This window comes from Echiichthys vipera (genome assembly GCF_963691815.1).
Source record: "Echiichthys vipera genome assembly, chromosome: 1".
Classification (NCBI taxonomy): Eukaryota; Metazoa; Chordata; class Actinopteri; order Perciformes; family Trachinidae; genus Echiichthys; species Echiichthys vipera.
In genome coordinates, this window is record NC_139826.1 from 25885708 (window position 1) to 25911322 (window position 25615).

Below are 25615 nucleotides of genomic sequence, written 5' to 3' on the forward strand. Positions count from 1 at the left end.
TGAAATTGTGTGTCTGTGAATTATCTGTCAGTGCTTTCACTGTATATGTGTTGAAATGAAGGATTAAATAAATGAATACAAAAAATTACTGTCACCACTTGTCAGGAAAACAACAACATTAACATTAACATTAATAAAACAACATTAAGCTGTACGTGTTTTAATAAACTACCAATGCTGTTTTTTTTTAAGGAGAGGACAGTTTCTCCCGTTTCAGTGACCTCTACCATTTTCAGTTCCTGCAGTTTACTTTCTATTTTATACCTGCATTCTTGAGAAAGAAAAGTTTCTTGCTGATGTTTATTTTTTACCTGACTGACTTTCTTATCAGTCTTTAATAGAGGATTTATTTGCCTTTTTATGGTTGGGAGAGTTGTTGTTCATTTCAAACTTGATGCTGAATGCTGTACTTGTACACAATGAAGGATTTAAGCAACATGGACGCTTTCGGACATAGCAGAGAGCTGAATGTTTTTCTGAATGCAGCGGTGTCCCACAGACAGGTGGCCTCTTGATGTATTCTACTGTATCTTTCTCTGATGCATCCACAATACACTCTATTATTTATCATATCACATCTCATGTGTCCAGCTTGGCACAAACATTTTCAATAGAGAGTGAAGCTTTGGGGGCCTGACCTCATCTGCACCTGCATTCAGCCACTACACTGAAAACACAAACACATACTGTACAGTGCATACACACAAGACAGAAGAATATTAGAATTGGGGACTCGGAGAAAGATACATTTAAGGCAGTCGAGAATATGCTATCAAGTGCAGCTCATCTATCATTAAACAAAATCATAAAATCTTGAAGAGGCAGGAGAGGAGGGTGGAGAAGGTACAATGTTGAAAGAGTGTGGGTGGATGTAGGAAATAGAAGGGAAGATCGAGAGGATGGGTAGAACAGAGGAGAGGGGTAGGTAAGCAACACAAAGGGACAGGATGGAGGAGGTTTGAAATAAACTCCAGAATAATGAAGGCATCATAGCTGTGCAGAGGAACAAGATGTACTGGAGATGTAACAGAAGTCCTACAAAGTCCAAAGTCCTGCTGTCATCATATTTTCCGCACACCTGGATGTTCAACACCGAACAGCATCACGTTCTCTTCTTGCCCGTCTGTATCTGTATGCCTCTGTGGCGGTTTCTGCATTTGCATCCCTCTACCCTCCTCTGCCAACTCTCCTCCCACTTCCACTCCCATAAAACAACCTTTGGCATGAGACCATTTCCAGACAGCTTCATCTCTCCTGGAGCAGATGCTTTGTGATGAATCTTTGTTCTTTTATGGCCAGAAATGTACCATTCATATTGATGTGATTCCTCAGAATAATACGTGACTCATGTCATAAGCATGTCTCAAGCACACGAAACTTGACTTTACCTACCCGATCCTAGAAATGATGTTTTACTTTTTGTAAAAAATGTAATTGCTGCCCAGATTATGTTCAGTCGGAAAGTTAACGCAATTCTTACCTTTCTGGTATTTTAACACTTTTCTTTTGTAATTTTAAAATGCTCCTAATAAGTGTATGACACACATTTATGTTAGAGAAATCAACCAGGTGTTAAAAACCGTTTCACTCGGTCTGCTTGTGCTGCGTTCCAGTGCCATGGGAAGTCTGAAGTTTTGGACCTCCAACCAGGCAAAGTGCACTGGAATACCTGGCAAAGTGGAACCTCCTACTACTGAATTCAGGGTAGGTCCATCTCCCTCAAATTCACTTGTATGAGGTTCCACTTTGACAGGCATTCCAACGCACCTTGCCTAGTTTGAGGTCCAAAACTTCAGACTACCCATGGCACTGGAACACAGCATTTATCTTTAACCGCACGTGTCTGGGGAGTATCAGAGGTCAGTCAGGGGGAAGAGGGTGGGACTTTGGAGGGAAGCGCTGTGAGACATGCAAGAAATGTAACTGCTTTAAGGCAACAACAATACTTTTGTTAAAGGGATTGTTTTGATAATTTAAGGTTCCCATCCATAGTCTGTCTGTTACCTACAGTAGATGGCGGTCAGCACGCCCCCAGTTTGGAGAAACAGACAGGAATACCGGCACAGAAGCTAAGCAATGTACTGCTGTTGGCTGCTGCTAAATTAATTCAAGAAAGCTAACAAAAGGACCGCCTTGAATCAAATCAGTTTAATTGTAAGCTCTATTTAGAATATTTTCACAGCTTTACCTTGCCATCAAACAGCCCTTTCTGACAGAGAACTGAAGCTGTTATATATTCATCTTTGGGCTCTTCAAAGCCATCAGACTCCTTTGACAAAAACATTAATTTTACTTCACAACATGGGAGTTGGTCTACCGCTGCCTCGATTGGCAAGTTTTATTTGTGTTATTGTGTGACTTTGGTGCTTTAAAAGGTTATGTTTGGATTCAGCAAAGTGAAATACCCGTGGTGGGTCAGGACACCCCATGTTTGGAGAAGTAGAGAGCCTTTTTTTGTAGGTGGCTAAAATACATTCTGCTGCTGTCTGTGCTACATTGCTTAGCTTCTGTGTTGGTTCAGCTTCTCCAAACTTGACTTGCAGACCGCCATTTACTGCAGGCAATACACTGATTGTTGCTAAGCACCTCATACGCACTTAAAAACATCCAAACAATCATTTTAAGGTTAGGGAAAGTTTGTGGTTATGGTTAAATGTTATATGTATAATAAGTAGGGCCGTGTGATTCTTAATGAAATGAGAATCACTTTTTTTTTTAGGGCAGAATCACTGCTTTTTCCGCCCTTTGCTTCAGTATCTGACATAAAGGGGTAGGGGTGCCACAAAGGGGTAGGGGCGCCACAAAGCGGCAGTGGGGAATCAGATGGCTGCTCACCCTGCATGCTGTTATTGGCTCTGGGTTAAACACCCACGTGGGCCAAGCCTACATCCAGAAACGTCCCTGTCTATTTTGAAATAAGAAGTACACATACAGTAAAAAAATATATACAGACACCACCACACACTTCTGGTCACTTTTGTATTAGTTTATACATATTTTTTTAGGATAACACTACATAAACTAAACAGGACAGGAGAACACCCAATATCTATACACAGGATGGTCACTGAGATGGGTGCAAGGTGACTCAGTGGTTAGAGCAAGACTTTTAGCCTCCATGTACAGATGCTAAAAGTCCTCAACGCAGTGGCCCAGGGTTGGACTCAGACCTGCGCCTCTTTGCTGCAGTCTGCACCCTCTCTCTCTCTACCCCATTTCCTGTCAACCCTCAGTTACTGTCCAAATAAAGGCCTGAAACGGACACTCACTGAGCTCTGCCGCATGTCAATGTTCCAAATGACTTACATTACATTCTGGGAAATTATGTTTGACAGCTCAATTAGTGACCTTTTTATACTCCCATGTATTGCCTATTGCCTCTTTTTTTACCTGAAGGTGTTTATTTATTTAACCTTTAGGAGCGTAACAAAAAAAGGAGACAAGGACTATTAAAGGGAAACTACAGTGACAGCGGATACAAGAGAAGAGCGGGACAATCCTGGAAAACCAAATCAGCGACATTCTGACAAGGACATGGAGATAAAGTGACAAAAGGACAAATATAGACCAGACTATTCAGTATAAAAGGAGAAGGAAGGTGATACAAAAACAAAGACAGAGACATCGATAACATGACGGTAAACAAAATAAGAATTGGGTTTGTTTGTCAGGTTCATCAGGTTTTGTTACTCCAAAGCAATGATAGCAATTTAGAGTTTAAGTAACACTTAACATACTTTATAAGTAGGCGATCATAAATGTTGCACTAGAAGATTATATAATTTACTTAAGTTGCTTTTTTTCTGAAAAGCACAGTTGACTCAGATTGTGTATGTTTGATCAACCGCTGTGTTCCAGTTGCTCTAACTGAGAGACAGACAGAAATGAAAGAGCAAGACAGACAGAGCGGGGGGAAGAGAGCAGGACAGAGTGTGGGAATTGCCAGCGGATCAAAATGTATAGGAAGAATTATAGTTGCTCCAGCAGTAGCCGATAGCTCAGAGTGATGCTTATTAGCATATGAATCATTAGCATGGCACTGGAGGCCGGAGGCAAGCAGCCATGATGCAGAAAGCTCAGAGCGCACAAAGCCATGTTCACAGAAAGAGCACAAGGGTCTCTGTTTGCTGTCATGGCCAAATATAAAGCCTCTCTCTGGCTCCTGTGCTACAGAGCACAGAAAGCAAATCACTCTTCAACAGCAACACATAGCAGGCAATCACTACATTCAATCGAAGGTCACAGTGTGAGATCAAAAGAAAATCTGACTGCCCACACAACTGCAGTTCATCCTGAATTACATTGTGTTGTTAAGAAATATGTTTGAAAAGAACATGGGGTAAGATGTATTCATTTGCTCTCAGTTATACTGTAGAGCTGGGGTTTGAACCACTATACTGTTTTGGTACTGAACATCAAACCTTTAAAGACTCTGAATGTTTAATTATTCTTCGATCAAACACATCCTGATTTAAAGCATATTTGTTTTAAGTGTGGGGACCAGACTGATCTGCAGAGCTTATTTTCCATTTGCTCTAGCAGATACATTTGGCCTTCCTCCCATACAGACACATTTCCAGCCGACCAGATTCTGGGAAGGACAATCACAACGAGTCTTGCATATTCAGTGTTAGCATCTAGACCCGATCGAGCATCATGCTTTAACGTAGTTACCAAATGTTACTGGGTTTTTCTCCTTGCAGCTCAACTTAGCAGGCTCACAAATCTCTGAAAATGTCAAACTAGGAAGCGCTGTTACTGTATTAACTATTTCCCGCCTAAATTGTGTGCAACTTTGTGACCCAGCTGCCATTTTGTGCAACTTTGTGACCAGGCTGCCATTTTTTTTCCTGCACCAAAAACGGATCAAGCACCGCTCCAACTTCCATGTGTCGCTCAACGCTACCTAGTTTCGCCATTCTGACGTTTCGTCGTCAAGATTTGTTCTAACTGCATCCAGAGGCATTTTGGCCTGCACCGTTAATAACACCCCTTGTAAATTGAATCAAAACAGTTCAAATAAATGTCAGTATTTAAATGTGAATAATAAGCGCTGGAACTTACCAGTTTACGTTGACACCAGGTGCAGACGCCACATAGAGCTACCAGCCAAACGGCACATACTACGGATGCAACGGACACCAGTAATACACTGAGAGACACTGAGCCTGAGGGAGAGAGACAAACACACATAGAGGAGGGCATTAGTGCATTAAATATAACACTTAACCCAATGACGTCCGTGAGGATTGAAGTCTAAGTTTGATGGTGAAACTCCCCACTAGTCTATGTTGGAGTTGAAGTACTGAAGTGGGACAAAATGCCCCATTTTAGGGGAACATATAGGTATAATCAGGGGCAATGCCTTGTAATGAGCAATCCTTCCTTTCCCCATTCATCCTTGTCATCTGGCATCTGTCAACAGTTAGATACAGACAGAAATGCAACAGGGGAGAGGGAAATTACAAGAAAGCACTGATACTGCTTCATGCTCCATGAGCCCTGCATGTATCAATAGAAGATGCGTACACGTGTCAGGAAGAGATAATATCACAGGGCTAGAAGCCATGCAATTAGCAGCTTCTGTTTCTCTCTTCTGTTTCATAAATCCTTCGGCAACTTTGTTCTCATCTTGACAGATGAAAACTTCTTCCACAGCCTTCTATCGACCATCTCTGTCTTTCAATTACTGCCTCTCAATGACGCTGTTCATTCAGTTGCCTGACAAATAATTCAAAATACAATCGCACGCTGGCAAAACAATGTCTGTAAACAATGAGGATACATCCTATTTCTCAAAAATACAGGAGACAGCGTATATTTCTTCATGAAAAATATCCTCTGACCGCTCATTCTTCCCTGTATCCCTTCATTTCACTTGTCATCCCTGCCTTAGCATGTTTAACATTTATACATTTTTTCAGGCTAATAAACAATGGAAGTGGATTATTTAAGACAACCTAATCTTCCTTATCCACTCCTCCTTCACATTTTAGTCACTTTCTCTCACCAGGTGTATTGTGCAAATTTTAAACCAAGTTATCTACTGTTATTCTCTGGTAACACTTCTTTTCCTACAAGTCAGTAAGTAGTCACAAGTAATTTCATATCTCAATAATGATAATATCACGATAAAGCATGTTTTCTGGTAATTCAATAAAAAAACTAATATGAAATAGTATAAAATTACTACATGATAAAGCCTATTTATATACTCCCCTGTGACTGACATAATTACTTTCATTTCAAATGTGCAGTACAGAATATTTTCGTGTTTTATTAAGAGTGCAAAATGAACATAACAGTTTCAAGTGCAATTATAGATAGAGCTATACATTAACTATGTTTACATGAGGCACACACAGAGTAATCAGATTAAGCTGATAGTTTGATTTAACTACACTGGGGAGCAGAATTGTTCTTGTATGCACGCACGAGTTAAACAATAAATCTAAATGAATGAATGAATGAAGAAAGTCATCCACAAAGCTTCTCACATATGGGTTCCTAGTGAACTTTAAGACATTATTCTCCACTGTGATTATGTAGAGATAACCCAGTCATAAAGTGTATGCACTATTGTATTCTGGGCCATGAAGCTTAAAGGTTTGAGAAACTTGTGACTGGACTGTTGTGTAAAAACAAAAACGCATCTCCAAATGATATTCCCTCAAAATATTTCACATCAAATTTTCTGAGAAATTTGAGTTTGTATGTGCTTGTTATGTTGCATAATATGGAAATGTTATTGTAGATCAAGACATCTCAAGGTAATGATATACGATAATTTATCATATTGAATTATCGTCCCAGCCCTAACTCCCCGTCTCTGTGCCTCTCGCTCCACTCATGTTTATCTCCTACTACTGGCACAAAATGCCCAACAATACCTAAACAGACAAATCAATGCTAACTGTTTTTTGTGTTATCTTGTAAAATACAAAAAAAAGTATAAAGGAAAGGAATAAAGAAAGGGTAAACTGAAAGCAAGGTTATTTGAATATTACATTTGAAATGCGCTACTTAAGGCACATGGCATTGAATTAAATTTCATTAGGAGAGGGGGCTGGCTGGTTGGTATGGCCTCACATTGAATCTATCCTTGTATGTCTCCCAGAGGCTCATCCAGCTTACATTAATGCAGAGGTTTGTATCCTTGCATTTAGCAGTTTGAACTCCTCCACTTTTTAAAGTGCCAGCTTATTTTTACCCACCAGCCCTACCACCCAAATTCAATTCTATTCGCCTGTTTGGTAAGGTATCTGATTTTGAATGGTGAAATATAAGACATGGCAGAGTCTTTCAGTCAGACAGCAGAGGCTGTGTTGTGGTAACATCACTTTCAAAGGCATTTCTTTAATGCTTAACAGATAAGTGGTCTCAATCTTACCAGTGTTTCCTTGCCAATTTATAGAAACACATAGAGAAAAACAAAAAGCCATCTCTGTTGAAGCAGCTAAAGAAGCTGAAAACCTCTCCAGCTGGAGGGAACACAATTCAGTTCAATTCAATTCAAAATACTTTATTTATCCCTCAAGGACCAATTCAAGGCAAGCGATCGTGCAAACAGAAATACAAATAAACAATTCACTCACACACATAAAATACAATTTAATAAATCAGAAAATACATATATACAATGCTTAACAGCAGCAATACCCAACACAGATCAAAGTTTAAAAGGTCGAAAGTGCAAGTGCATGAGCTATATTTAAGGTACACTGACCATTTCTTGTTTTCTAATGGCCTCTGGAATAAATTTAAACACATTATTGATGCCAGCAGCTTAAAGAGGACATGTGTGGGGTCGTTGATAACCTTGCATTTATATGCTTATTTGAGGATTTCCTCAGTATTTAACTGTTCTTGGGATCTTTGTGTTTAAGGAATGAAAATAAATGAAACATTTAAAATACTTTTGATTGAATGAATATTTGCTGATCTATTTCAAATGAGTTTAGTTGACATAAGCAGCAGTAGAGACACTGCTGAGCCTTTTTCAGAGCGACACCTGTAATTTCACAAAATCTCAATCCGTCATCAAACACGGTTCCCAAGTATGTATTTGTGGGTATGCAAGATTTCAACAACTGCTGGAAGACTACATTTAAATCAAAAAAGATCTGTCAAATCAGTTTGCAAATTATTGCAAAGTGGGTCCATGTGATTGATCTTATGAGAAGAGAAATGATTACAGAAAAATGTTACAATATGTTCTTTTAATAATTCTTTTTAAACCTTTTAGAATTCACAGACCTGTTTGTGGAGACACGAAAGCCTGACATTTTTTCCCTTGGTATGGGCATGGGGACATCAAAGCATAATAAATGATATAAAATGATATACAGTACAAGCAAGAAAACCATGTGGTTTTGTTACTTTTGTAATTTACCCTCTAATTGCCTCTTTATCGCTCTATCCACTTTCCCTGCATAGGATTCAAATAGTGTGCTCAAACTGACTGAAGGGACTGAAACGTTGCATGCACAAACTTTATGATATCCACAAGATACCCATTGCATGCATGCACTTCAACAGGTATCATCTCGGTGCACTCTTTTTGTGGCATAACTCACAGATTAGCTGTGTTTGCTGCCCTGAATGGTTGATACCGATGTCATTTCAAGAGAAACTCTAGGACATGCATTAAGAAAACCACCAGTGACCACGGCTGTTAAGGAACCAATCCTATCCCCAAAGCAATTTCAGTCGAAAGCAACTGGACTTGGTTATTTGTCTAGGAAGACGTTTCCCCTCTCATCCAAGAGGCTTCATCAGTTCATGTACGCATCTGACCAGGCTGGGACTGGTCCAACTAACTCGTGTGGAGATCCAGGTATTTAACCTCTCACAAGGCCGATGATGTCACCGGAACCATTTGTGCTCCAAGTGCCAACGGCCGTTGTTAGAGTGGCAGTCGTTGGTGGGGAGTTGGTTTCGACATCGTTAGTGCTCTATTGAGTCTTAACGACAGGCGTTAGAGTCACAGGAGGCCATTTGTGAACAGTTGTTCTTTGAGGTTAGATTGTGACCACAGCTGTTGATCAACCAATCATATCCCCAAAGCAAAACAACCACTGCATAAATGCATGGTCCAACACAGAAGAGCTAACTCCTCAGGCCTCTCATCTCAAGGAGAAATCCCACTCATTTGATGACAACAATGTCCACATCCTGGACAGGGAGGACAGATGGTTTGAAAGAGTAATAAAAGAAGCCATCTATGAAAAAGAAGAGAAACCATCGCTAAACAGAGGAGGAGGTCAGAGACACCACTTATCTCCAATTTACAATGCTGCCCTTTCATCTCTTTCCAGGAGATTCAACAATCTAACCTCAAAGAACAACTGTTCAAAAAAGCCTCCTGTGACCTCAAGACTGTCGTTAAGACTCAATAGAGCACTAACAAAGTCGAAACCTTCTTCCCCCTGTCACTCTAACAACAGTCGTTGGCTCTTGGAGCACAAATGGTTCCAGTTACATCATCGGCCTTGTGAGAGGTTAAATACCTGGATCTCCACACCTGTTAGTTGGACCAGTCCCAGCCTGGTCAGTTGTGTACATGAACTGAGAAAGCCTCTTGGATGAGAGGTGAAACGTCTTCCTAGACAAATAACCATGTCCAGTTGCTTTTGACTGAAATCGCTTTGGGGATAACGATGACCTGGACAAATGAGAATATTCACAGGTGAACCAATTCTAAATAATATAACTTTAAAATGAAAACTGGTAAATTTGCTCCTGACACTCAGCGGTTTCTTTTTTGGAATAATCATAATTCAACAGAACCACAGTTCAGCACCATGGACAGCGCTCATCCCCATTGGCCCTCCATCTGCAAGCAAGAGATCTGTACACCTGGTGAACAAACTGGGCTGAGCTGCAACAACTGGAGCACAGGGGCAAGTATGTGTTCCTGTTCACATGTGTTCCTATGTGTGCACAATTATTGAGAGGAGAAATTATCACAGTTCACATTATTAATCAGGGAACTCGACACTATGGAAGGAAAAAGACAGACACATTTTTTCAGCACATGAAACACATAAAACATCGAAGCTTATAGCTCACTTTATATCAAAAATAGAGTAAACCATGACATTTCCCTGCAAGATTCATAAAATAAATAAAAAACACGTTGTTAACTCCACACGCTGCCAATGTTAGGTGCTTTTTTGGCGGATATAAAGATGAAACGTCAGTTCCCTTTGACATTTTTACAGATTAGTTTTTCGCAGTGTTACAATGAAGGAATCAGAACACCATAGATACCTAAGCTTCTACTACTCTTACGGTTATGAAACTGTGACATTATAAAAGCATGCTTTCCTGAATCCTGACACTTGCGTATCTGGATACAAGTTTGCAGATTCTACAGATTAAGATACACTTTCACAGTTCTGCACACAAATTACTATTGCAACAGTAGATCCCCAATAGCTACAGAGAAAGTTCATTTAAAGTGTCATCCTTTGTCTTATAATTAGAAATGAGGGCTGAACACTACTTTGTGGTTCTGCTCTCACTTTACTGTGATGGTCGGATACAACACTAATAATATCTCAGCTTCTGTGCCTCACTAGGAATCTGTATGATCTATTTTACTCTCACTAGATCTTTTCCAAGGAGCAGAATTATCTGATGTCCATCGACCAAGTGGCTAATGAATGTTGAAAAATTGTATTTTAAGTTGATGAGCGAAGCAAATCTACCAGCCACTTGTATAATTCACCAGTTTTTCGCTAGTGGATGATACAAATGTTGTATCCTGCCAAGCAGTGAGCTCATAAACTCCAAAATGCACTATCCACTGTGACCTCTTTCACAAAAATGATCTACTGAGCATCTGTTGCAGTAACTGGCCTCATTAAAATGCAATAATCATTGATGACCAACAGTTGAGAGCATCTAATGTACTTAGGTTATAAGAAAAACTGCTATGTATAATGTAGATAAAATTGATGATCTAAAAGCAGCCATCGTATTTGCAGTGAACTTGTAAATAAGTATTCTAACAAAAGAGAAACAAATTCATAGGGATAGATGGCAGAGGTCTATATCCAAGGAAACAGCAAATGGGCCTGATAATGTTAACAATTCATGACAGGTGAGGATCTCAGTGAACCAAAAGGACCTCTCTGTCAAGCAACTGCTCCTCCATTTTGAGGAGAGCAAGCTGAGGCGGTTTTGCCACATGGGAAGAAAACTTCTCTTAAGAATTCTAGTGGCCTCATCTGACTGCAGGAAGACCACAGGACAGGACATGATGGACATTTCCCATCTGGCCACATGAAACTGATCCTCGGCTATAGCCCAGTTGATCTGGAAGTAAAAGTAGCTGCTTGGGTCTTTCATTTGAGTCTTTTAGGGTAGTATGGTCCATGAATTACAATTTCAGTGTATCTTTTTATAGATTTTATACATTTTGTCCCATTATTTGTTGTGCTCATTATACATATACAAAGAATCCTTTTAACAATACAACCCCAACTCAAGGTCAACTTTTTCCAGTATTTCCAACCAAGTCACACGGTCATCTTCATCAGTGCATGGAGTTTGCTCAGCACTTTAAAGAACTTTCCATTCATGTTGGTTTCAAAGTCAAGCATCATGTAGCAAACCCCATCTGCTGATAAAGACTGTGTAATACAATTAAAAGCTCAAAATAAAGCCAGTAAGTTAATCCTGTGATTGTTCTGTCAAACTACTATTATATCTCAGGTCAAGAATGAATTTTGATGCTTATCTAAAATGATCTTTAATACACAACTTCAATAACTTCACTTACATTTGGGAAACAAGTGTTTGTATTTATATAAGCAAACACTTTACTTTTTGATTAGTTCACATACTGCATCTCTGAGGTCTGTGGTGAAACATGTTAAAACCTAACCTTAAATACAAGCTGAAGTCAGGTCCCAGAAGGTCAAAAAAATGTGGATTACCTCCAGATCCAGCACCTACTGTGCTGTGTTTGGTATCACACTGGGTACCTCCCATTGCTCCAGCAGTAAACACGACACTCTTACAGTAATGCTCCTATCACTCAAACTCTGTCGCTTGTTCTCCCTGGTGTATTTTGGAATGTAACTGCATGCATAGTCCAAGATCATTTCGTTAATAATCACTAAATGTATGCAAAGACTGTTTCATACATAATTACAGCCAGAAGTGTAGTGCAGTTCTCCATATTCTCATATTAATTGATATTCTTGTGTTCCATCTTCCTACTTGCAGTCTCTCTGCCAACATGCCATTTTCACTTGTGGTAGCCTAATTATTTAATTCATAACACAAATGATCAGAACTGCTCATCAGAAAAATAGTCTTTATAAAACTGCTTTTGTATTACTTTTAATTACTTCAACCTGGATTAAATACTAAACTTAAAACATATGTCTCAAGTTCTTTATGTTTAAGCTTTTAAACAACACAATTAATTATCACCCAATTTACCATAGCTTGTGCTGTTGGGCTTTTCACTATTCCTGTCACAAATATTCCTTAAAAAACTGCTGATGTGTTTCAGATGTTGGCTTATTTGCAGATCAGAGCAGTCAACTTGCTGAGTATGACTGACTATAAAGATAGGAAGGGTCGCTAAAATTATGAAAATAAGACTGTGTAATAAACTGTAACTACCCTTTAAGGTGATGCTATTGCAGGCTCAGCACTTCCCACTGTGTCCTCAGTATTCAGTCCATGCTCTCTTCTCTTGAGGGCACCAGTATCTCTCTTTGTTAACTCTAGCCCTTACTCTCTTTGTCTCCTCTTTACCACCTGCTGTGCTTATCTGTTTGTGCTCTGTTCACTCAGCCCCTGGTGCTACCGACTGGCACAACACAGAGTATAAGCAATATTAGTCACCGGAGACCTCCGGAGGAGCATCTCTTGCCGTGGGTCGGAACAACATGGAGAGGGCCGCCACCATGGGAGGTGACCCTTGACTGGCACAACAGACGCATTGCCAACAGAGTGGTGACCAGTGGGAGGAACATGGGCATCCAATTATACAGAAAACCAAAGGGGAATGAGAGAGAATAGTATGTCTCCGTTTAAAAGACTACGGCTGTATCAAAGCTCAGCATTGCTTTAAGTGTCTCTTTTTGGACCTCTCGTTGGATGGATTGAAACACTATGAATACAAGGTTACAGTTCTGTAAATCTGAAGGTTGCATTATTTACTCTTCATGAAGTATTAATATTAAGAGTGAAGAAGAGAGAGGAAGCTGTGAGAAGTTCGGTAGGTAGACAGCCGGCTCCGCAGTCTTGAAATCCCAGCAGGTCTGTGTTTGTCTCACATGTAACCACCTGACTGCCTTGTTGGCTGGAGTTCAGTTTTGCCGAACCTTGCTGTCACAAGTACAGGGTTGACCTGTCAGAAAGCATTCGTTTTTGCCTTTCAATAGAACAAATTGACTCCTTTATTTGGCTCCATACTTCTGATCAGCTAGATGCATTTGATAACACAGGTCTATTATAATCTATTCTTTGGTTCTACTTCCACACATATATCCACAAACTCCCTCGAGACTTCTTGTTCCCCAGCATTCCTAGCTTTAAGTCTTTGTCCAAAAGCAATGGTTGCCTGGAGGCAACCTCATTTTTTCTGCTGCTTTCACCCAAAGTATAGCCTGGAGCGAAATAGAGAAAAAATATATATATTCCTCCTCGGATAATAAAAATAAATACTTTGGTCAGGATAACTCACTTGTCTGAGACAGATTTCTATGGCTCAGGGTTTTATATGTAAATCTAGATATTGAGAAGTTTCTCTTATTTATATATACTTTGTTTGATAGTTTAAGGTTATTGTTTAGATCACGGACCAAACGTCCGGCACAGTTTACAGGGCACCATCAAATGTAAAATCTTAAGTTTGGAAGAAAATGGGATTCTATAAGATGGAAGGAAAACTCCACAAACGTCTGGCCATGAAGGACAGATATGAGGTCCAGCAGCAGCAGGAGAAATCTGCAAACTCACCTCACCAAACAGGAAATACGTGGCTGACGAGGATTATGTGGATGCTTGTATTGTTACTGCAAGAACATGCAAGACAAAGACACAGTTCTCAAAAAGTTTTTCCAGCCACAACTTATCCAGGTCTAGGGAAATCATATGTATCATCCATATGTATCAGATTGTCTTATAAGGGAGAGAGAAAAGATAAGATGTTTTCAACTCTTTTCCAGTTTGACTTCGGCAAGAGTTTGATAGACAAATACTGTAGTTCATCCAATCACCTGCCAGGTAACGGTTTCCAATGAAGGCTTCTTGGTTCTTTTTAACAAACAATCTGAAGTTGAAGCTGAAGTTTAGCTTATAAGTCAGCGTGAACACAAAACAGAACCAGAACTAAACAACATTAGAGGGATGAAAGTGACAACAATGTGGGTTGAAAATCTCTAACTCTGAATGCGTTGTGGAAGCACAGTTCACCATAATAATGTGTGACATGGCCATACGCCACAGTTCCAGTTGAAAAACAGGATTGCACTGAGCTATTTTTCACGTTTTGACAGATCCCACATGCATTCATTGCAAGTCCAATACTCCATCCCACCTGCTGTTTGTTTCCCCTCCTTCTCTCTCAGGCAGCCCTACATCCCTTTTCACATCATTCCCTAACACATGCCAGCTGACTTCATTACACTGCTGCCAAACCATCACTGGGCCTCTGTAAACCTGCAAATCATTCAACTGAAACGTCAAAAGCATTTGCTTTGTTGCCTGCTTTTTAACCAAGCCAAGCCCTACAGGGGGCGGGCATCCACCACACTGGCGAGTCTCAATAAACATGTGAGTCTATCAAATGTGTGACGACTGCTCGGATCAAGCAAAGAGGGAAACCTTGGGCAAAAGAAACACTCATACGTTCTCCTGTCAATCGCTACAGTGAATAAACACAGAGCGCCGTGTGTTTCGTTTCAGCACATGTGAAGTGCAGCAAACAGGCTGTTGTTTGCTGTCTCAGAGGGTCGTAACACCACAGACCCATGACGGACTCATAATAACCCAATACTCTTGACAGGCAGGTGTTTATCCAGGCAAGACATCTTAACAGTCTACAGGCAGAGCCATCAAAGTGTGTTTCTGAAAGACCTGGGATCTGTTGTCCGTAATGAGGAGGATCCAGAGGTTTGCTGTTTGCGACAAGGCAGGCTATGGGTGAATGGACACCGCCGAAGAGTCATTATGACTCACATAGAGATGCTGAAGAGGAGGAGAGAAAGATGGGTTCTTAGGGAGAGGTTAATAAGTCTTACAAAGTGGTGGTGGAGGACCATATGAAAGACAAATAGAAGCGCCTGCCTAAAACACAGCTTGAAAACAAATACTGTAATAGCACGGGGGGATAACAAGTGAGTTTTACAGTCAAACCCCCTTTGCAGGTTTTTAGTGTGTAAACATTTATTTTTATCAAACACAATTGCCCTTAGCATATTGATTGCAATATATTCTGTGAGAAAATATTAATAAACATGATCAAGGGGAACATGTAGACTCACATAACTTTTCTTTTGGGTATGGCACAATCAGTATTTTGAACATGAACCGCTCTACCCTGAAGCAAAACATAAAAATAAAAAAAAATTACATAACCAAGCCTCTTATGTATGATACGCAAAAGTGGAGCTGCATTTCAAATAAATAAGATTGACTCTGTGGATTCACAACATGTAAATAATAACCACATCATATCCACCATTATTAGATATAAAACCTGATCCCATGAAAAACATCCTGTATGCATTTCCTTTTCTGCCGAAGTAACTCTTTATGCAGGTTGATATCAATATGTTAAGCCATTTTTGTCACATCAATTTTTATCACCTTTTATAAAAAGCATCTAGACCTTTTTATACCCCTATTTTGTAATGAATGAGCGTAATGGTAAATGGCGTTTTCACACAACATTTCGACAAAATCGTGCTCCTTTTTACTAAATCTGAATTTGTGTCGACTGCATCCAGTCCAAAATAAATGCTTCTGTAGAGGTTCACAATTCTAAATCTGTTCATTCTGGTCGGCTCTGCTGCAGTTGTGGTTCGTGTGAGTACAATTCCCTGTTGCACTGTTGCTTGAAAGCAGTAGCTGAGAGAGACACTGCCTTCAGCCCTGAAAATATCTGTCCTGAAAATATACAGACTTGTAGGCTGACATGTTGCAACCTACTTTGTCTACCCTGAGCTTGAGCTTATCACTTGAGTTAAAGGAGAGAAGTCCCATGAGTCCTTTTCACAGAAGCGGCTTCACTCTGATATCTTACACTAAGTTTCTGTGTTTTTAGAGAGTTGGACTTGCAGTTAATTTACAAGACAAAATCACCAGTCCCCTAGCTTAAGTCCTGGATGTGTTTCAAGAATAGCTGCTAACTAACTGATATAACAGATTTTTTTCTTTGGACATTTGGGTGCCACAGAAACAAGTTGTGGTCACATTTACCTTGGGTTGATAGCTGAAAGAAAGTTGATTGATTTCTAATCTACACATCCAGCCATTCCAGAGCATTCACTTATAGTGTTAGCTCAGTTTTGAGCCTTGCCTCCTAAAGGGAAATATTTGGCTTTTTAGCAGCTAAATGTGCCTCTTTGTTCACCAGCTACTCTTTCTGATGTGTGGCACTGAGCAGGTAGTGCGCAGAGGGTTTTTTTTTAGAGCTTTTTCACTGAAAGCAGCTTCCTGCTGGGGCAGAAAATTACGCTGAGAGCACTGAGAGGGAGTCAAAATGAGCTTAAACTCACTATAAAGCTCCATAAAGCCAAGGAAAGTTGCAGATTCAAGATTTAAAAACAACTCCCCAGCACAGTTTTTAATTTCAATGCTCTTGTGGGAGCAATTCAGAAAGCATTTTGGCACTAAGCATTTCCCCTTTTAATTGAAATCGGGTGCTCTTTACCTCTGAATATCACGGTTGTCAAAATGGTTCAATCCATTTTTTGTGAGAGAAAATTGTTACTGTCAAACTTGTAATGGAAGTTGCACCAGATAAAATAAGATGTTTTTAAAATAATCACAGTTTGCACCTTAGATTCATTGCATTTTCTCAGACTCGTAGTGATAACACAACATACTATTTTCTGGTTAAAAAAAGACAACATACTTCCCTTTTAATGCCAGTGTGACTAAAACTGCGAGATTACCACACAAAAGGGAAAAGCCGGCACATATTCTTTTTAGGGCTGGGTTACTGCCCGACCCGTAATACTGACGCACAGGACACACAAGAGAAATGAAACCGATGAGTGGGACATTTGAGCTTAAAACACACACTGTTTTATGTTGTGTCACTGATGCTGCTAAAATTTCCTTCAAGAAATATCTTTTTTTAATCTAAATGTCATTTTGTATGTGTTTCTTTCCAATACATGTAATGGTTTATGTAAAACACTTTGAATAACCTTGTTGTTGAAAGGCTCTTTACAAATAAGCTGATGATAAAGCATCTCCTGTTCCATCTTCTTCTTCTGCCTCAAATTCACATATTTATAAGTATCTTGCTGTGACCCAGTTCAGGAGATGGATCCTCTGAAGTCCACATTTCTAAACAAAATATGTTGGGCAGACGTGGTCTGTCCTATTTCAAATACTCTTACAAATCCAGCCAAAAAATGCAGATATCCAGTATATCTTTTGCAGCCTTAAGTTTCCCACAATTCATTATGTACCGGCCATTATTTAACCCTCAGACTCAGATTTCCAGTTATTTAATATGTAAGCTTTCTGATATACCCTGCCACCTGACGCTCTTGGTCCCAAGGGAGGTAGGGAGGAGGGATACACTTTTTACAGGCAGCTTTGGTAACGGCAGAGTGGTTCAATTCACTCTCTATGGGAACAGCGGCAGAGCGAAGTCTGCTTACAGCAGCGATATTCACCACTGTGACCGCTCTCCAAAAGTTGACTCCGAGTCAGAGGGTTCTGAGGGCAGACTTATGAACATGCCTCCAATATATGCTCCTGTGTATACTACACACATACACACTATATTTTGAATTCTGTCCAAATTAAAATAAATAAACAGGGGTAAAGTGGAAGACTACAGGGAGGAGTGTTGCCTAGGCTGTTGGTATTCCTGGTTTTTATTTATATTTCTTATTTAGTAGTAGCAATGTAGATGTATTGCGCAAACAACAACAAGCTAGTTGTTATAGCGATACATGTCGCTCTACGATCCATGTTGCACAAAGATAGGAGAAAAAACAATATAGGCTTATGCAAGTAAGTACACAAGACTTTTTAAGCAGTAAAGTGTATGATTGGAGTGATAGGCCAAATAGAAACTGATAGATATGTATTCACACATCCAACGCACAGCACAAATTGTTTGCAAAAAGTGTACTGTAGCTATATAGCGGAGTTGCAGTTGAAGCAAGCTGTTAAAACCCAGTGTAAAGGCTGAGGTACAGTACAGTGCGGGGTAAACTTTGTGTGAGTTCAGAATGTCTGAAGCCTGCATGTGTTTATACTGTTTATTTAAATAAATGCAAAACTCAGATAGAGTTTTTAAAAAACACTCAGCTTAATAAGGTTTGTGATGTGAATAAACCGCTAAGGCTGCTGTACACATTGATCCTCCATGTGAAAGGGATTGATAAGATGAGTGAAGAAATTTCCAGATTTGTGGAGAAGAAATCCATTAGCAAGTGTCTGAATAGTACAGAGTACAGCAGCAACTGACAGTGAAACCGCGGGGGATGAAAGTAGAGAAAACCAACCGCCAAAACAGAAATTATGGACAGATGTAATAAACAAACACCAGTATTGTCTTATATGTCAATCAGTGGCAAACATGTGCACCCCCTGTCATTTTCTAAAAGAAGATCTGTGCTAAAAATACATGAAAGCCAAATTTACCCTGAAACTCAGAAATTCAATTTAGATTTGTTTTTTTTACTATACAAATCCATTTGCAGCCGATGCGGAGAGAGTGCCAGGAGAGTGGCAGACAGAACTGAATACATTTCGGTGCAGCGGCACGCAGAGGGTCTGAATCTCTGGTGGGGAGAGAATTTGCCTAACAGGATGACTCTGCTCTGCCTTCAGGCCTCCCTGCACTTTATCTGCAAGTGCCTGTTGTTGTTGTTGTTGTTGTTGTACCTAATTTCTTTGCGACACTACTTTTACACAGCCAGTATGTCAAGTCTGTGTGTCTTTTGTAAGCTATATTGACATTTTGTTTAAAGTTGCTATACAAATGGACAAACCTTGCCTTCAATGTATCCTATACAACACAGTTTTTGGTGCATTATCCTACGAATGTTCTAGCCCGGCATCACCAGACCAATCGAAAATGCTTATTAGTAAGGGCGAAATTAACAGTGCAGAGCAAAATGCCTCTAGACACAATTGGATACATCTACAACCAAGGCAAGGGAAACAGCAAGGAAACAGTGGTGCTTGGTCCGAGGAAAACAATGGCACCTTGGTCACAAACCTTCTCAATTTACATTTAAACAAACTACGGTGCTGAAAACTGAAGCCAACATGGATGGATACCACACATAGCCACTGATACTCCTAAATTATTATAGCTACATGGTCTGTAAAAAGGTAAATAATAATACAATTAATTTCACACAATTATGTCTAAGATGCACAATGACATTTTCATGCCGCTTTAAAGGTTTACGCTATGTTTTATTACGTAAGGGTGAATGTTAAAAGGCTTTGAAATGGTGAAACATTATTACTGCCGTTAACTGATAATAAACTGTAAATAACTGCCCTGGTTTCAACTCAATTCTCTGAAAATATTTTTTGAAATTGAGGTTGAGACCTGCTGATTATCTAGTATGGCAACCCTTTTTGTCTGTGCGTTCAAATGTCCCATATTATACCAATATCATACTTCAGAGACTGAAAATTGGCTGAGGTGACAGAAGTTTAATTTGGGAATGGATGAAGCAAAGAAATGAAAAAGATGGAGAGAGAGTTTGCATCGGGTTCAGCCGGCTAGTCTACTGCAATGCTCTCACATTCTGTATATAAAATAAAGTCCAGTTTGTTTTGTTTTTCTTGCCTTAAAATAAAAAGAGTTTCTGTTTTTTTTCGGAACATGCATACGGTTTCATATATGTGCTGTCAATCATCCCTAAGGGTAGATGGAGCAGCCAGACAACAGGTGAACTTCACATTAAAGCATCCAGTCTTCTGCATTTACATTTATATATTTTAACACAGCCACTGATGATCAACAACCTTCCTGTATATTACTATGAACAATGTTAAGCATCATTAACCCCAATAATATATCTTTTGAAAATGTCCAAGATAAAACATTTATCCTTGGCTTTTTTTCCATTAACATATGGGATCATTTACCTTCACCATTACAGCATCTGTGCCCTTAATTTCAGAGCTGTGGACTTCTGCCAGGGTTTAAATTCTAATCCTCTCAGTATAACATCACTGCAGCGATAAGATCAGTCTTCCATCTCAGCTCTTCCGCTGTCTGTCCACTTCCTATCTGATCTGTCTTTCTCTGTATCTTGCCTTCCTTCTCAAAGACACAAAGACAGACACACACACACATACGGCTGCACACACATTTTCCCTGTTACACAATATGCTTCATGTTGAAGATATGACTCCAGAGACCACCATTAAGAAGCTCATGTCAGATGTAAAAAGAATAATATATTAATAGTTGATGAAATCAGGCTACACCCTCAGACATCCGCACCATCAGCTGAATGAATAATTTACTGTAGATGTTACAGGGTGGGTGTGGACTTGTTATTAGGTTACCAAGCCCCACCTCCCTCTACATCCTCTTTTATTACCAAACACAGTTACAGACAGACGGATGTTATTAATCATCATGAGCCCTTAAAATGAGGCAAGCATGCGGCCAACAAGTCAACCAAAGAACACTTTCTCTCATCATTTGTTTAAAACATTGAAACTAAAAATTATTAAATTCAAAAGAACAAAAATGGGGTTCTGGTAAGAGTCTTCAGCCATGCTAGCAGCTTTGTAGACTGTACTTTGGCACATGTAGGTGCTCTGATCTAAATCCTAACATCACCATGCTGCTGTACTCACAATGACAATGCTCGTTACCATGATTACCATCTTAGTTTGGCATGTTAGGATGCTAAAATTAGCTGATAACCCTCAATGCAAATACAACTGAGGCCGATGGATATGACATGTTGTGTTTGATGATGAACTGAAATGTTGAACAAATTCAAATTTTGACCTGATGGTAATCAGCAAAGTTGTTTTAAGTCCCATATTTTGTTCATTTTCAGGTTCATACTTATTGTATTTTGTGTTTCTGCTAGAACATGTTTACATGCTTTGATGTTCAAAAAGCACATTTTATTTTTCATACTGTCTGTCTGAATAAACCTGTTTTCACCCGGTCTGAAACTTTCTAAAGAAAAAAACAGACATAGAAATCTCTAAGACATGGATATCTAACTTTTTGTAAGATGGGATGTTTAATCTACCGTCTTGAGACCACGCATGTCTGCCAATCCATCTATTAGATGTTGAGATATGTGAGCTCAGACCTCTGTAAAAAAACTGACAGGCTGGTGTCAGAAGATCACCAAAGTTATGTATGTATGTAAAATCAATGATCTAGGTGTGATGAACGTTGATACTTGGGGTTGGAATATTTGGGTGACTCACGATTCGGTTCAGAATCAATTTTTGATTAAAAAACGAATAAAGACACTGTGGTAAAATTATTGCATGGAAGCATAAGATGATATTTTATTTTTTGAGAAAGGTATCAACTGATTAAAATAATATAAACACACAAAGGCAAATATATGATAAAATGTAATTTATTCATGCTTAATTTGCACAATTTTTTAGTATATCTACAAATAAAAGTGCTGTTAATAGATAAAAAATATGTAGGCTAGTAGCTGCCTTATTACTCATTACTCATTTCCAAAATAAAACTGTGGCCTACAAAAGTAATAGCCTACATCAAAACTGGTATTTTGCCTTTTTAATACAATATCATATTTTAGTTTACAGTATATTTGTTAAATAGCTTTTATCCTGAAATTCCTGAGGAAAAATTTCTGTGAATATTATGCAATTAATCTTATTTCCATATTTATTTGCTATTTGGCTTGGTTGTGTAACACTTTCTGAAAACTGAAAACCAGATGTGGACACAACAAATACATTTTTGAAGCAATTTGAAGAGTTGTATTTCACGTGATGTGCTGTTGTAAAGTTAATACTTTGTCCCCTCTCTACGGGTAAGAGAGAGATAGAGCGACAGTAAAGGGTTTACCCTTCTCAACTCGCTCTGAGTAGTTTCAATGCATTTACCATAAATGTCAGAATACGGGCGCAATACAAATATAGAGCCGACTTCGGAGAAGCAAATGACAGCTCACTTGATCGCAGTGAGCATTCATATTGTATAAGTGATTGACTTTCATTTTGCAAACCTTGTATATTGAATGAGGCATGTCCTGGGGCCTCATGTATCAATGTTGCGTACGCACAAAAACGTGGCGTACGCCATTTTCCACGCCAACGTTCGGATGTATCAAAAGTGAAATGACCGTGGAAATGTGCGGTGCGCCACGCAAACTTCATGGCTGTCGTACGCACGTTTCTACAGCTATTGTTTCGTTGGCGACACTTAGAGGTGATGCTGGGAAACTGTTAGTTATGTGAAAACAATTCATCCTCAGTGTAATGTGCGCATCAGAGACACATTAATGGACAATTAACACACACGTGTTTGCAATCGTAAGGATATAAAATAAGGAGAAGGATATAAAAGCATGAGCAATTTAATAAAAAATGGAATTAACAATGGCAGCCTTGGCCTTGTTAGAAGACATCGCAAATGGTTATGTCAGCCGTGAGAGGGTGTTTAGAGAGCGGGAAGATCTGTTAGCAAATGACGACAACTGGCTCATGAGTCGTTTCGGGTTGCCGAGGCCAGTGTTACTGGAGCTGTGCGCGGAGCCGCGGCCAGACTTAGAACGACACACGCCCAGGAGCCAGGGGTTGTCCATTCCCACACAGGTGCTGACCACTCTGGGATTTCTGGCAACGCATGACTCGTTCAATCTAAACAATAGCATGGTAGGTAACAGGTTGGAGGCTGGCACGGTGCGCGATGGGTGGCTTCTCGGTGAGTAAATCATTTATCCGTTTAATGCGCCCCGAATTTAAACCAGCACAATGCCAGTTTGGACACGCGCATTCAAATATGTGTATTTGTTTTTTTCCCTGGTGAAAAAAGAATGTCTCCTTGTGTTCATTATTCGTCTCAATAAACGCGTGCGTAAAGTTGGAACCTCTGCAGTCATTAATATAAGTGTGATCAGTCTTGTCAATCCTTGTAATGCAGTTATTTTGTCCTGTTTGTTTTCCCGCGAACAGTAGTGTGATTTATATATATAGTTACCCCCTGAGGACGTGGCCCTTGACCCCTCTCACTAACCCCGGCACCGACCAAGAGGGGAGATACAACGACCGCCATTCCCGAACTCGGGCAGTGGTGGAGAGGGCAATTGACCTATTGAAGGGGCGCTGGCGCTGTCTACACAGGTCGGGCGGGGTGCTGCTGTACACACCTGAGAAGGTGTGCCGCATCGTGCTGGCCTATGGTGTCCTGCACAACTTGGCACACCGCCATGGCATACCACTGCCAGAGCACCCCCCCCCCCCCCCCCCCCCACCGGAGGAACCGGATGCCGGACCCGTCAACCTCGACCCACCCCGCAAAGCGATACGGGCCCGGCAGCGTCTGATTTCAATGATGTAAAGAGGCAAGGACACGATTTACTTTGTACGTGCATTTATTGCATGATAAATATCTCCCAGTGCATTGACAATTTGATCTAGAAGATCACTGACGCCACGGATTGCTCTCACTATTTCCTCCTGTGATTCCAGCACAGCTTGTGAAAGGACACGGCCAGTCGGGCGGACGTCAGCTGGCGTGGAGTCGCCGGGGCGCGTGGTGCTGGAGGTGCCGGTGGAGACGCCAGGGCGCACGGTGCAGAGGGAGGAGCCCTCTCCTGTCTCATCGTCTATTGAGAAATAATAATTAAAAAAAATGAAGTAATTAAACATGAGTCAATGTGTTTATATCCTGGCAACTTAACGCACGAGCATGTGTAATGTGAGCAGCCTAGTATAATGACATTTCTGAGTTTAACACATTTACCTTGAGGATGATCTGTGTCGCCTTCATGGCCCCCCACAACTCCGCTTAGAGCTGTTCCCTCCACAATAGCCGCCACTCTCTGGTCAAAGGGGGTCAGTTCCTCCCCTCCTGTCACCCCGCCCGTTGCGGTGATACTTCGGCGAAGGGCCGAAATCCTCCGCTTCACGTCGGACCATTTTTTTTTTATTTCAGTGGTTGTGCGCTGCTCCGACCCAACAGCGTTCACTGCCTCACACACACACTCCCCAGAAATGTCTTTTTCTTTGTGTTTATCCCTGAAAAGAGGCTACCAAATAAAACCGCTCTTCGGTCTCCACTTCATTTAATAAAATTTCGAGCTTAGACTCGTTGAAGTTGCGCTTCTTACCTTTACTCATCGTTTAAATCTGATAGTGCAGAGAGGGAATCCCCGGTGCAGGCCCTATTTACATTGATTTGCATATTTAAATGGGGGCGTGGACAGGGAGGAGTTTAGCACTTCTGCATGTGCGCTCAATTCCACGTTGATTGGGATGTACAAAGGAAAAGTGCTTGGATCCATGCGTACGCACACATTGATACATCTGAATTTTTTTGTGCTTACGCCAGTTTCTGGATTCTAGCGTACGCCATGTTTTAGTAAGAAAGCCACGCAATTCTTAGTACATGAGGCCCCAGGTCCGTCTTCCCTGGAGGTTGTGAAATCCAAAGTGTTCCCAAAGACTTGCCTTCAATGACGGGCAGGCTGGTAGTGACCATGGACTTGGAAAAAAGAACAGACAGCGGACACAAACTGGCGCCCCATTCATTCCTGTGGAAAGCTGCTCAGTGGCGCAGGCTCCCCATGGACATATAAAAAAGAACTGCTAAGGACGGCGCCATTTTTGCTTCTCGTGAACGCGAGAGGTCTTACCGGATGTAGAAATTTATGCTAGAAAAACTTTTTACTGTGTCCAGTTTTTAAAAGTGTGAGCAGCAGAGTTATGTCTCTGTCGGAGCCTTGCAGTGGACCTTTACGGAGACAGGAAGCTGCTGGAGGTGTTTCACTACAGCTCTTTTTAGCCATGCACCCTCCTTCTCCTGCCCATAACTCCATGTTGTTAGGGTCTAAAATTCTGAATACCTTTATTTTTTTAGTAGAGGGTCTCAAGATAATTATGAGCCTTTTGATTTGTATTCAAAAAATGTTTCAGAGGTGTTATCCTCTTCCCCGCATGTTTTGTAGTGAATGGCTGAATGTGCTTCCGGGCACAAAGACACAATACAAACTAACCCGTAGCTTCCTGCAATGTTGTTGCAGTGTGCACGTTGAGATGGGAAAAAGAGTTTGTAAAAAATTGATTTTTGTAAGTTATTTTAAATCTTAGAAGATAAGAATCACGATTTTTACATGAATCGATTTTATTGCCCACTCCTAAATGATACATATTCTTATGGTGGTATATCCAGTAGCTGTTATTTTATAATCAA

General features: G+C 40.3%; 1 protein-coding gene across 1 annotated transcript in view; it reads right to left on the reverse strand.

Moving 5' to 3' along the window:
• The window catches only part of syt7b (synaptotagmin VIIb), a gene marked incomplete at both ends in the record, with an annotated part of 104283 nt that overhangs the window by 53138 nt on the left and 25530 nt on the right, over positions 1-25615 (reverse strand). The window contains one exon of the mRNA XM_083934905.1: positions 5065-5168. Within this exon, the coding sequence (XP_083791031.1) occupies positions 5065-5168 (104 nt within the window). The remainder of the gene's footprint in view (positions 1-5064; positions 5169-25615) is intronic.